Here is a 12,873-nt window from a genome sequence, read left to right on the forward strand (position 1 = left end):
GTTAAGAATAAGCAATGAAGAAAAAAATCCTTAATGAAACAAGAAACATGATTAGTTTGGCAGGAAGTGTCTGTGCAGGATTTTGGCTGATACTTAGTGGAATCCTAAAAAAGAGGTCAGTGAGTGACAACTATATCTCCAAAATAAAGTGTGCCATCAAAGAACAGTGTGATCATCTTGGGGCAGTTTCCAGATGCCATGCATTTAAATAGTGGTGTCAGTAACGCTCAGCAGAATGTTTAGATGTCTGCAAAATCATTAAAAAGCAAGGGAAACTAATACAGCCTGATAGGGGTGAAAAATCAGATGCTCCAGTTGAAAAAGCAAAATATATGTGCCACATAAAAAAGTAGGGACGACATAATGTGCCTTCAGAATACATCACATATGTAAGTCAACAAAAGCAAAATTACATAAAAGTAAAACATCAGAATATGCAATACATTGGTAACAAGAAACTAGAAGCAGAAGTATTCCTAAGTGAAATACAAACAAACATATGCATTGGTGAACATGGGCTAACTGAGTCAGATAGTAAAGCTGACAGTGAAGGACCATATCTTACCCAGTTACTTCTGTAGATCTAAACATAAAGGTGGTGAAGTTTCTGTATATATTAAAACAGGAAACCCCATAAAGACTGTAAACAGTGAAGGTATCAGTGACCCATAGCTATAAAAAGACTTAGAAATTACGGGTGTAGTGGCAGAGGACTTATGTGTTTTGTGTGTACAGATCAGTAGGTGACAAGATTGGCGTCTTTCTGAGAAAGATTGCTAACTTACTAAGACTAAGTATGAAGGAAAAAATAGTTATATGTGAAGATTACAATACTGACATAGGAAAAGAATAAAAAACAAGACACAGTTTTCAAGAATTGTTAATACAGTATAACACGAAGGCAACAGTATCTGCACCAGCAAGAGGGACTTATCAAATTCAGACAATTTGTGACAACTTCATTAACAATACTAGTAGGTGTAACTATGGATCACATGTAATTCAGACATACATATCTGACCGTCATGGGCAGTTAATCTGCTTGTGCAGAAGTAAATGAATAAAAATGAACAACTAAAGAAATCAGGATAATCAGTGAGCAGAACATTTACATCCTTAAAACAACATTAAATAAGGAAACATGGAATGAAATCCTACAGGTGTGGAATGGAAATCAAAAGTATGGTTCATTTATTACAATGTAACATTCCACAATGTAGAGAGACAAGAAAAGCTACAGGATCAAACACAGTGGATTACCAATGAAATAAGCGAAGGAACCTACAGGTTCTGAGACAGGTGGGTGAAGCTGAAAACTATGAAGTATTACAAAAGAAGTGCACAAAAATAAGAAGACGTGAAAGTAAGAGCACTTAACACCAACCTACCGAACATGAAAAGCAAGATAAAGGCAGTTTGGAATGAAATTAATGCAGAAAGGAAGGTAAAAGATGGATCAAAGAAAGAAACAGAAATTAAATGAGAATAAACAGTGATTAAAGATGGCAGAGAAGTAGCTGGCATACTCAGTTGAACGGAATGGATGAGTACTATCAGCTTAATAAGTCACAGCTGCAAAATACTAATGCGAATTCTTTACAGACGAATGGAAAAACTGGTAGAAGCGGACCTCGGGGAAGATCAGTTTGGATTCCGTAGAAATGTTGGAACACGTGAGGCAATACTAACCTTACGACTTAGCTTAGAAGAAAGATTAAGAAAAGGCAAACCTACGTTTCTAGCATTTGTAGACTTAGAGAAAGCTTTTGACAATGTTAACTGGAATACTCTCTTTCAAATTCTGAAGGTGGCAAGGGTAAAATACAGGGAGCGAAAGGCTATTTACAATTTGTACAGAAACCAGATGGCAGTTATAAGAGTCGAGGGGCATGAAAGGGAAGCAGTGGTTGGGAAGGGGGTGAGACAGGGTTGTAGCCTCTCCCCGATGTTATTCAATCTGTATATTGAGCAAGCAGTAAAGGAAACAAAAGAAAAATTCAGAGTAGGTATTAAAATTCATGGAGAAGAAGTAAAAACTATGAGGTTCGCCGATGACATTGTAATTCTGTCAGAGACAGCAAAGGACTTGGAAAAGCAGTTGAACGGAATGGACAGTGTCTTGAAAGGAGGATATAAGATGAACATCAACAAAAGCAAAACGAGGATAATGGAATGTAGTCAAATTAAATCGGGTGATGCTGAGGGAATTAGATTAGGAAATGAGACACTTAAAGTAGTAAAGGAGTTTTGCTATTTAGGGAGTAAAATAACTGATGATGGTCGAAGTAGAGAGGATATAAAATGTAGACTGGCAATGGCAAGGAAATCGTTTCTGAAGAAGAGAAATTTGTTAACATTGAGTATAGATTTAAGTGTCAGGAAGTCGTTTCTGAAAGTATTTGTATGGAGTGTAGCCATGTATGGAAGTGAAACATGGACGATAACTAGTTTGGACAAGAAGAGAATAGAAGCTTTCGAAATGTGGTGCTACAGAAGAATGCTGAAGATAAGGTGGGTAGATCACGTAACTAATGAGGAGGTATTGAATAGGATTGGGGAGAAGAGAAGTTCGTGGCACAACTTGACTAGAAGAAGGGATCGGTTGGTAGGACACGTTTTGAGGCATCAAGGGATCACAAATTTAGCATTGGAGGGCAGCGTGGAGGGTAAAAATCGTAGAGGGAGACCAAGAGATGAATACACTAAGCAGATTCAGAAGGATGTAGGTTGCAGTAGGTACTGGGAGATGAAGCAGCTTGCACAGGATAGAGTCGCATGGAGAGCTGCATCAAACCAGTCTCAGGACTGAAGACGACAACAACAACAAACAACAACTCAGTGATAACTATATACATGTGGTGGAGAACTTAAAATTGGAAAGGAAGTCCAAAAAAAGGTTACTAAGGCATCAAAAAAATCGATCAGAACCATATTCTTGAAACCAGTCACAGAAGATTAACTGAGGGAAATTGTACAGAAAGTGAAGCCCAATAAATCAGCTGGTGTTGATGAAAAATCAAATTACATAATAAAGGTAGTGATCAAATACTTGTTCCATTGCTGGGCAAAATGAAGAGCTCTTTCAGAGACGGAATGTTTCCAGTAAAACTGAAGATAAGCAGGGTAGCACCAGTGTAAAAGAAAGGGGATAAAAATGACTACAAATGAATTTCACTGTTACCAGGTTCCTCAAATCCTGGAAATGATAATATCTAACAGATTAGTTGATTACCTGGACAACCATACCGTTCTTGTTCCATCACAGAATGGTTTCGGAAAGGATTGCCAATCTGACAGAATACATTGTACACTCCTTAGATTTTTTTAAAGTATCTGCAATGTTTCTAGATCTCAAAGGCATTAGACACCATTAACCATGAAATGCTGATAAAAAAAAATTTGGAAAACTATGGTGTTAAAAGGCAAGCAAAGGGAGTGGATACAATCATACTTACGCAACAGGAAGCTCTCTCTCTCTCTCTCTCTCTCTCTCTCTCTCTCTCTCTCTCTCTGTGTGTGTGTGTGTGTGTGTGTGTGTGTGTGTGTGTGTGTGTGTGTGTGTGTGTGTGTGTGTGTGTAGGGGGGGGGGGGAGGGAGAGAGAGAGAATGAATTAGAATATTGTATGATGCAGATGACGTGACAAATGTGAAACTGTTTGATATTTGCAGAAATGTATGCTCTTCTATCACAGCTCTTGGGAAATGGCATGAATCTAAACTGAAGAGAGATTATGTATGCAGTGACCAGAAACAGAGAACCCTATGTGCACGAGTTCAGAGGTGGATGAAACAAGGGCGGAAGAAACAAAATCCATTAGATTCTGAGGCATTACTGTCAGTAATGAGCTGAGGTGGAAAAAACGTATTTTCTCAGTAAGAAACTCGGCATCATTCATAATGAAGCACCTATCACAGTATGCAGACTAACAGCTTCTGTGGACACTATTTCATGGACTCTGAACCACACCTGCAGTAGGGAGCGATAGTGTGGGGAAACTCAAACATTCAAGAAACAGTGTGTTCACATTACAAAAAAATCAATTAGGGTCATTTTAAGAAGAGACTTCTGAAGCATGCAGAAAGTACTTCAAAAATCTGTGCATCTTAACTTTTACACATTTTTTCATATATAAAACGATAATATACATCACAAAAGATAGTGCATTGGGATTACAAACACCAGTGTACACACACACTACAGTGAAGAAGGAAGGCATGCAAAACACACCCCACTGTCTGAAAATGCCTGAAAAAACACTTCAGTGCTCAGGTACCAAATTACTAAGAAGCTTTCCTAAAAACCTGCATGACAGTGTACATCACACCAACTTTTGAAAGAAACTTGGACTATCTCGTGGGAAAAGTATTTTACACTGTTGAATAGTACTTGTCACGTTCAGTTTTATGTATTGTAATTTATAATCAGTGATGTTATCATGTAATCAGAATGGTTAAGAAATACTTGATTGTGAATGTTTCCTGTTTTTGACGTTCTACACTGAAGAGCCAAAGGAGCTGGTACACCTGCCCAATATAATGAAGGGCTCCCATGAGCACTTTGGAGTGCCACAACAGGACGTGGCATGGACTCGATCAGTGTCTGAAGTAGTGTTGGAGGGACCTGACACCATGAACCCTGCAGGGATGTCGATAAATCCATAAGAGTACAAGGGAGTGGAGATCTCTTCTAAACAGCATGTTGCAAGGCAACCCAGATATGCTCAATAATGCTCTTGTCTGGGGAATCTGGTGGCCAGCAGAAGTGTTTAAACCCTGAGCAATGTTCCTGGAGCCACTCTGTAGCAATTCTGGTTGTGTGGGGTATCGCATTGTCCTGCTGAAATTGCCCAAGTCTGTATGAATTCACAATGGACATGAATGGATGCAGATGATCAGACGGGATGCTTACATTCGTGTCTCCTGTCAGTCGTATCTAGACGTATCAGGGGTCCCATGTCACTCCACTCTGCATATGCCCCACACCATTACAGAGCCTCCACCAGCTTGAATACTCCTCTGCTGACATGCATGATCCATGGATTAATGAGGTTGTCCCCATACCTGTACACGTACACCCATTCGATACAATTTGAAACGAGACTCATTCAACCAGGCAACATGTTCCCAGTCATGAAGAGTACAATGTTGGTGTTAACGGGCCCAGGCGAGGCGTAAAGCTTTGTCTCGTGCAGTCATCAAGGGTACACGGTTGGGCCTTCGGCTCTAAAAGCCCACATCAATAATGTTTCATTGAATGGTTCACATGCTGTCACTTGCTGATGGACCAGCATTGAAATCTGCAGCAATTTGCGAAAGCGTTGCACTTCTGTCACGTTGAAAGATTCTCTTCAGTCCTCATTGGCCCCGTTCTTGCAGAATCTTTTTCTGGTTGCAGCGATGTTGGCGACACGATGTTTTACGAGATTCCTAATATTCACGGTACACTCGTGAAATAGTCGTATGGGAAAATCCGCTCTTCATTGCTACCTCAGCGATGCTGTGTCCCATTGCTTGTGCACCGACTATAACACCATGTTCAGACTCACTTAAATCGTGATAACCTGCCATTGTAGTAACAGTAACTGACCTAATGACTGTGCCAAACACTTGGTGTCTTATATAGGCGTTGCTGACCACAGCACCGTATTCTGTCTGTTTACGTATATCTGTATTTGAATACGCATGCCTATACCAGTTTCTTTGGCACTTCAGTGTATATTATGTATATTACATATACATTCGCTGTACACCGTGTAATCCCACAGGATCAATTAAAATGCAGTTCATTTCAATGATTGAAATATTGCACAGTTTGACATGGGGTGTCACGTCAGAATTGCAGAATATAATGGTACATAGTGTGTGCTTTTTTAATTTTTTTTAATGGTGACTTTATTGGTAAAGTTAATTTTAACTGAAACTATTATCCAAAAGGTAAACAGAATAAGGATAGAGAGGGAATGCAAAGGGAGAAGATTAGAAAGAACTATACAACTGCCATGATTTGCCCATAAATGGGCATTGTGCTGTCATGTTACAAAAGGCATTCTCTCTGCTTCCACTAAGAATGTGATTCAGATAAAACCTCACGTAGTTCATAAGGCACTTCATATTTCAGTCTCATGCACTTTGTTAATGGTGTAGTTTTCTGGTATAATTGGCAGCATTACACTGCAGTAGTCATTTGCAGCCCTGTTCCACTAGATGAAGTACTTGAAATCTTACAGCAGATCAGATGCAGGCCGCGACCAGTGTCTGGTGAAGGCTTTGGCAACAGTTTGAAGCACAGCAAACGTTTGCAGCAGGCCACAATAAAGTTGACCAAGAGACCACTCCACAACAGGAGCAATTTCTGACATTGACTGTACGATGAAAGCCATAGATGTCTGCAAGATAATTGTTTGCAGAGATTATAGTTGCCTCAGGAGTTGCTGTTTCCCAATGAAGTATACATTAAATCAGAGCAACTGGTCTATGTGCCAGTTGTCCAGCTGAATGTGTTCAACTAAGGGCAGTGCAAAGGTATGCCAAGTTATTGTTGACAGAGTACTTTCTGGACCATGAACTATTAGGGTGTGTGCTCTTCACAGATGAACTGTGCTTCAGTTTGCTGAATGATAATCTTGAAGAAGTCATCTGTAGGTTATGTACTCTCCTTTAATATTTTTAAGATTGTAGAGGTTAAAAGTTTGTATACTGGATGAGCATATGAAGTTTAGTGTACTTGTTAGTTGTTAGAGGAATATAAGTAATGGTTGGAAATAATGTATTGCCATTACATGTATACATTTTGAGAAATCCAACTGCTCCATGATTCATTATTATTGATTATAATGTCCCTCTGCATCAAAGTGCTATTTTGGATGAATTTGTACTGATTAAGATATGTGCTGTTGTACTGACCAATGAAGTCTTCATTTTTGAATCCTATAGAACATGATTTGTATACATTGTAAGATGAATTTGTGGTGGTCAGTTGGCACCAAAGACTGTTCTGGAGCTCTTGCAGCTCTTAGGAATGGGAATAACTGACAAGAGCTCTTGAATCAACTTGTAGAGGAGATAACACATCACTGCCAAGTGTGTGTTGGTGCTAGGTTACCCTGTCACCTATTAACTGTTGTGAATGACACTTCTTATCTTTCTTGCTGTCTTAAATTTGTGTCTTCAGATTCAGAAACATAATTTCATGTGTTGGACACTGTTATATGCCAAATGTGGTGTTAGTAGCTGTATATAATTTTTTAACCCTTTGGAAACCATGTCGAGGAAATATGCTCTCATTTGTAGACTGTGATTATCTTTTGGATTCTATTGCATATGAGCATACACTATGTGATCAAAAGTATCCAGACACCTGGTTAAAAATGACTTCCTCCGTCAATAATGCTGGAATTCAATATGGTGTTCACCCACCCTTAGCCTTGATGACAGTTTCCACTCTCTCAGGCATGCGTTCAGTCAGGTGCTGAAAGGTTTCTTGGGTAATGGCAGCCCATTCTTCATGGAGTGCTGTACTGAGGAGAGGTATCGATTACAGTCGGTGAGGCCTGGCACGAAGTCGGTGTTCCAAAACATCCTAAAGATGCTCTATGGGATTCAGGTCAAGACTGTGCAGGCCAGTCCATTAAAGGGATGTTATTGTCATGTAACCACTCCGCCACAGGCCGTGCATTATGAACAGGTGCTCAATCGTGTTGAAAGATGCAATCGCTATCACCGAATTGCTCTTCAACAGTTGAAAGCAAGAAGGTTCTTAAAACATCAATGTAGGCCTGTGCTGTGATAGTGTCACACAAACCAACAAGGGGTGCAAGCCTCCTCCATGAAAAACACGACCACACCATAACACCACTGCCTCCAAATTTTACTGTAGGCACTACACATGCTGGCAGATGACATTCACCAGGCATTTGCCATACCCACACCCTGCCATCAGATTGCCACATTGTGCACAGTGATTTGTCACTCCACCCAAATTTTTGCACTGTTCAATCATCTAATGTTTACGCTCTTTACACCAAGGGAGCCATCGTTTGGCATTTACCAGCGTAACGTATGGCCTATGAGCAACCGCTCAACCATGAAATAAGTTTTCTCACTTCCCGCCTAACTGTCATAGTACTTGCAGTGGATCCTGATGCAGTTTGGAACTCCTGTGTGATGGTCTGGATAGACATCTGCCTATTACATATTATGACGCTCTTCAACAGTCGGTGGTCTGCGCCAGTCAGCAGACAAGGTCGGCCTGTATGCTTTTGTGCTGTAAGTGTCCCTTCACATTTCCACTTCACTATCACATCGGAAACAGTGGACCTAGAGATGTTTAGGAGCATTTAAATCTCAAGTGCAGATATGACACAAGTGACACCCAATCACCTGATCACGTTCGAAGTCTGTGAGTTCCACGGAGTGCCTCATTTTGCTCTCACAATGTCCAGTGACTACTGAGGTCACTGATATGGAGTACCTGGCAGTAGGTGGCAGTACAATGCACCTAATATGAAAAACGTGTGTGTTTGGTGGTGTAACGATACTTTTCCTCACATCAAGTTTAATTACTAGTTATAGACAACATGGGTACTCAGCCTGTTGCTAACAAAAACGAATAAAATAATTTAGGACATCACAATAAGCAACTTCAGGATGAATATACAGAATAACAGTACTGATGTTTCTGCGTGAAAATTGGGAAATGTGCCACAAATACAATAGATTTGGATAATATGGTAGGAGAAGTACAGATACAGTATTTCTCTCATGTTGTAAGACATATATCTAGGAAAAATTATCAAAAATCAGAAATTTTTCATGATATGTCCAAAATTAATAATTCCAAGAATCAAATTAAAACACAATAGAGTATTGCGAAAAAGGATACTGGGAAGTTTGTCTAAAGAAAACAGATAAGTGATACATTACATCATGCATAAATCAAACATTTGTAACAGTCACTGTCTTAATGTAATATGGAAAATTACTGCAGCAAGCATATAAGAAGAAGAATGACAATGTATGCAAGAAGTACTTGTAACTTATTCACCTGTAAATTTTATGCAGAGAAATCAACAGGGTAGGGGATCGGCCCATCACACACAGTGTCTCGAAGAAAAAAGAACTCTCGGCAATGGCGGCTGAGCATATTCCAGGCGCAGACCAATCCCACGCTAAAGTGAACCCATCTGTTTGTTTCTGCCAGTCAGTCTGCATCAGCAATGCTACAGCCTGTAAAACTGCCTGCATTACCTCCACTGCACAAGTTTTGACAGTGAACTCCTGTTTGTGGCACATGCACAAACTTTGAATGAAATGATAGGCCTGGGAGGAGGTTGATCAGCCAGAAAATAAGTACCCAATGTGTCTTGTAAAAACAGACTATATTGTTGAGGCCCTGGTCCCTCCACTTTAGCTGGTATACGTAAGTATCATATTCAAATCAACGATGGATGTGCATCACACCAGAATTCAAGGAGCCTCTATGGAAGCCAGTAATTCAGAGTTATCATCTCCCAAATGTACTCTTTGAAAACTAGTGACTCTAGTGGGAGATAAATGAACAGGTGAGAATTATCACACGCATTTTGGGACTCCTGTACAAAATATCCTGTTACAAAGGACTTTATAGGCAAAATACCTGTGTATTTCAGATATGGCTTGACACTGTGCCTTACACAATTCTCTACTAATATTAAATTTTCCGACCCATTCGTGACCAGACCACCCTCTGCAGTTATCCACCCCAACATTGAGAATATGCGCAGCAAGATAGTGAAAACAGCCCTGTTCTTATAAGGACCAGTGTGAGACACTAGATAGTAGCATGATATAAGGATGTAAGGATTGTTGTAGGAAAGGCAGATAGTTACCTTCAATTTATTGGGAAAGTTTTCAGAAAGTGTGGTCTATCTGTAGAGGAGACTGCATATAGAACATCAGTGGAACCCATTCTTGAGTACTGATAGTGTTCAAAATCCTCACCAGACCAGATTAAAGGAGGACATCAAAGCAATTAAAAGATTAGATTATTTCAGAAATGAGCTTGTATAGGGAAACAGGTGTCCCTGCCATGTCTCACTGCATAAGGGTTTAATCTGTTTAGTGATTGTTTCATAATATAATGTTAAGTATAAAAGTGTCTTTTACTAGTCTTTACATAAACTGATACTGACTGATATTTTCTTCAGTTTCTCTTTTGCTCTTCATATATTACTGTATTAAGTGTACGTAGTTGCAAGAGAATCTACGCAGTGTGTCTGTATCTTTATTTGTTTAGTATTAAGATTTCACATCATATAATTTACTGAAGGTACTGCTGCCAAGAAAAAGTGATATTATTAATATGGACATATACTTAACACTTGCAACTATTATTATTTGCCTGTCTGCTTAAAGTAAAGATTAGTTCTTAGGATTGTTAAAACCATGATCTTTATCAGCAGAAATGGGATTAAGTCGGCATGTTGCAAGGCTATACTTGGCAACTGCATTACTTGAGGGATTGTTATTTCCATACTTACATCTGTTTCACAGGGAATTTTGTAATTCTCTCTCTTACTGTAGGGTTACTAGAAAAGACTATGTGGGGAAAAAGATACTTGCTGTTTACAGAAAGACCAGCAAAATTAAGGAAGTTCATCTTGTATCTAATAGTGATCAAATTTGGAATCTTAGGAATGAATTTGGAAAAAACCTAACAGAAATTTTTTGTTTTATATCTGTGAAAACATAGGTGACTGAAACATTATCTTATGTTTTGTAGAACACTTCTGAGTGATTTTATGTTATTTCTGACATTGGATATCCTGGTTTTCAGGTCCATAACCAAATCGTATTACAGAAATTCTGTCGGTGCTCTGCTTGTATACGACATCTGTAACAGAGCAAGTTTTGAACATATTCCTCTATGGATGATGGAAGCCCGTAGGCATATAGAACCTCATCGCCCTGTATTTGCCCTGGTTGGCTGCAAACTGGATTTAGTGTTGGCTGGTGGAAGACGTGAGGTATCGCGTGAAGAAGCACATGCCTTTGCTGAGCAGCACGGCTTACATCATGTTGAAACTTCTGCGCGAACTGGTGTAAATGTAGAAGAGGCATTTCATGCAGTAACCCAGGAAGTTTATAACAGGATACAAACTGGTGAATACAAAGTGGAGGATGGTTGGGATGGTATTAAAACAGGATTTCAGCGCCCAAGTGGGTATGACTTCAATTTAGTTGAAGCAGAACCTGCCAAATCAACTTGTTGCTGAGATGATGTACTGATATAAACTATTGTACATATTCTGTGTGAACTGTTATGGAATGTTGTTTCTCTGTGCATTTTTGAATCCTGACATAGTATGTTGTATACTTGCAGTATTTCATAATTTACGACTTACCTTTGTACAGGCAGAACTGTGATGACTACCAGTATACTTCTCAGAAAAAAATACTCATAAGGAAAGGCCTATATTACATATTTGGTACATATGGTAATGATTATGTGCCAAGAAGTTTAAGCAGTAAACCATGTTCGATCTTTATTGAGGTATCGTGTATTTATCGAACTTCAATCAGAAACAATGGCAATGGGCAGTGTCCTAACATCTTTTAGACCATTGTGATATTGGTAAAACTGGAACTGGCAGAAAAAATTGGTGCTTTCGAAATAAGTTTTACTATAAGGAGTGTGTGTCATAGGCTGATAGTAATATTCACATTACGTGTTTTTCAGAGAGAACACACAACTTGTCCGTTAAGTTGTTGTTGAAAAACCCACGCTGAAATTACATGAAAAATTTGTAATACTATGACTAAATTGCTTCCTATCATCCTGAAAGTAATTTGATAGGCAACAGGCAAGTGTAGCAACATTAATGGAAAACACAGCCTTGTGGACTTAAAGGCTACTCTACTATTGATTGTCTTGTGCTGTCATTTTCTATTTTGGTACTGCTTTTCCCACTGGTTAATATACCAAAATTTTTCCTTTAGTAAATGTGTGTCAGTGTAGAGAAATTGTAACCCATTCTGTTCCTTTGCGTAACTTTACTGCTGTGGAAGAATTTCCACATTAACAGTCTTCATTTTGTGCACAGTTGTTTCCTTCCTTAGGTCAAGAACAAAAGTTTGTCATTGATTGAAGACAATTAAAGTAATTATGATTAAATTTTTGTGTGTAGAATTTAATGTATAAATATGAGAGATGTTTGAGAATTTTCCAGCAATGGCAAAGAAGAATTGGAAGATTTCTCAGAACTATCAGCTTCTGGCGCCTTAATTCAGCTAGACATAGCACGTTGCAAGTTATTTGTTTGAGCTTTAGTTCAAAACATTTTATAGAATTTGAGAATATGAAAATGATGTGCATTGTGAAATATATCAATATGATACGGAACAAAGAAATGGATTACATACTAAATGCAATGGTTATTTGAAGTATGAGTTGAATCTTGACTATTACAGACTTCTCTCATTTCATATGTGGTATCTTAGTTAACATAGCATTCTGTGTAAAACTGATGCATCATAAATAAGCAATAAATTGTGTTTATTTATGTGTTTATTTTTTCTCTAATTATTTTGATTATATTCTATCGACACTTAAATGTCTCAGAACTGGTAAGTAAAAGTTAATATAACATCATTCTGCTTCTTTCCCCAATACCTACTGCTTTTTCATATGTGAGATCTGTAGTTGAACTAAAAGTAATATTCTGCTGAAGCACTTAGTGTCTGTGCAGTGATGTAAATGTACATTATTAAATTAATATACATATGTATCACTACTGCCATTCACTTTTGAGACTGTTGTTTAATTCACATAAACTAGTTTTTCCTTTCCAGGCTCAACTTCAAATGGGGCATGTGAACATAATGTATTTATTTACA

At 38.6% G+C, this 12,873-nt stretch overlaps 1 protein-coding gene across 1 annotated transcript in view; it reads left to right on the plus strand.

Moving 5' to 3' along the window:
- The window catches only part of LOC124721318 (ras-related protein Rab-39B), a 35,067-nt gene extending 22,552 nt beyond the window's left edge, over positions 1 to 12,515 (plus strand). Inside the window, exon 3 of the mRNA XM_047246228.1 lies at positions 10,814 to 12,515. Coding sequence (XP_047102184.1) covers positions 10,814 to 11,252 — 439 coding nt within the window. The 3' untranslated portion in view covers positions 11,253 to 12,515. The remainder of the gene's footprint in view (positions 1 to 10,813) is intronic.
- Positions 12,516 to 12,873: the final 358 nt, after the last annotated feature.

This window comes from Schistocerca piceifrons, chromosome X (genome assembly GCF_021461385.2).
Source record: "Schistocerca piceifrons isolate TAMUIC-IGC-003096 chromosome X, iqSchPice1.1, whole genome shotgun sequence".
In the NCBI taxonomy this organism is placed as follows: Eukaryota; Metazoa; Arthropoda; class Insecta; order Orthoptera; family Acrididae; genus Schistocerca; species Schistocerca piceifrons.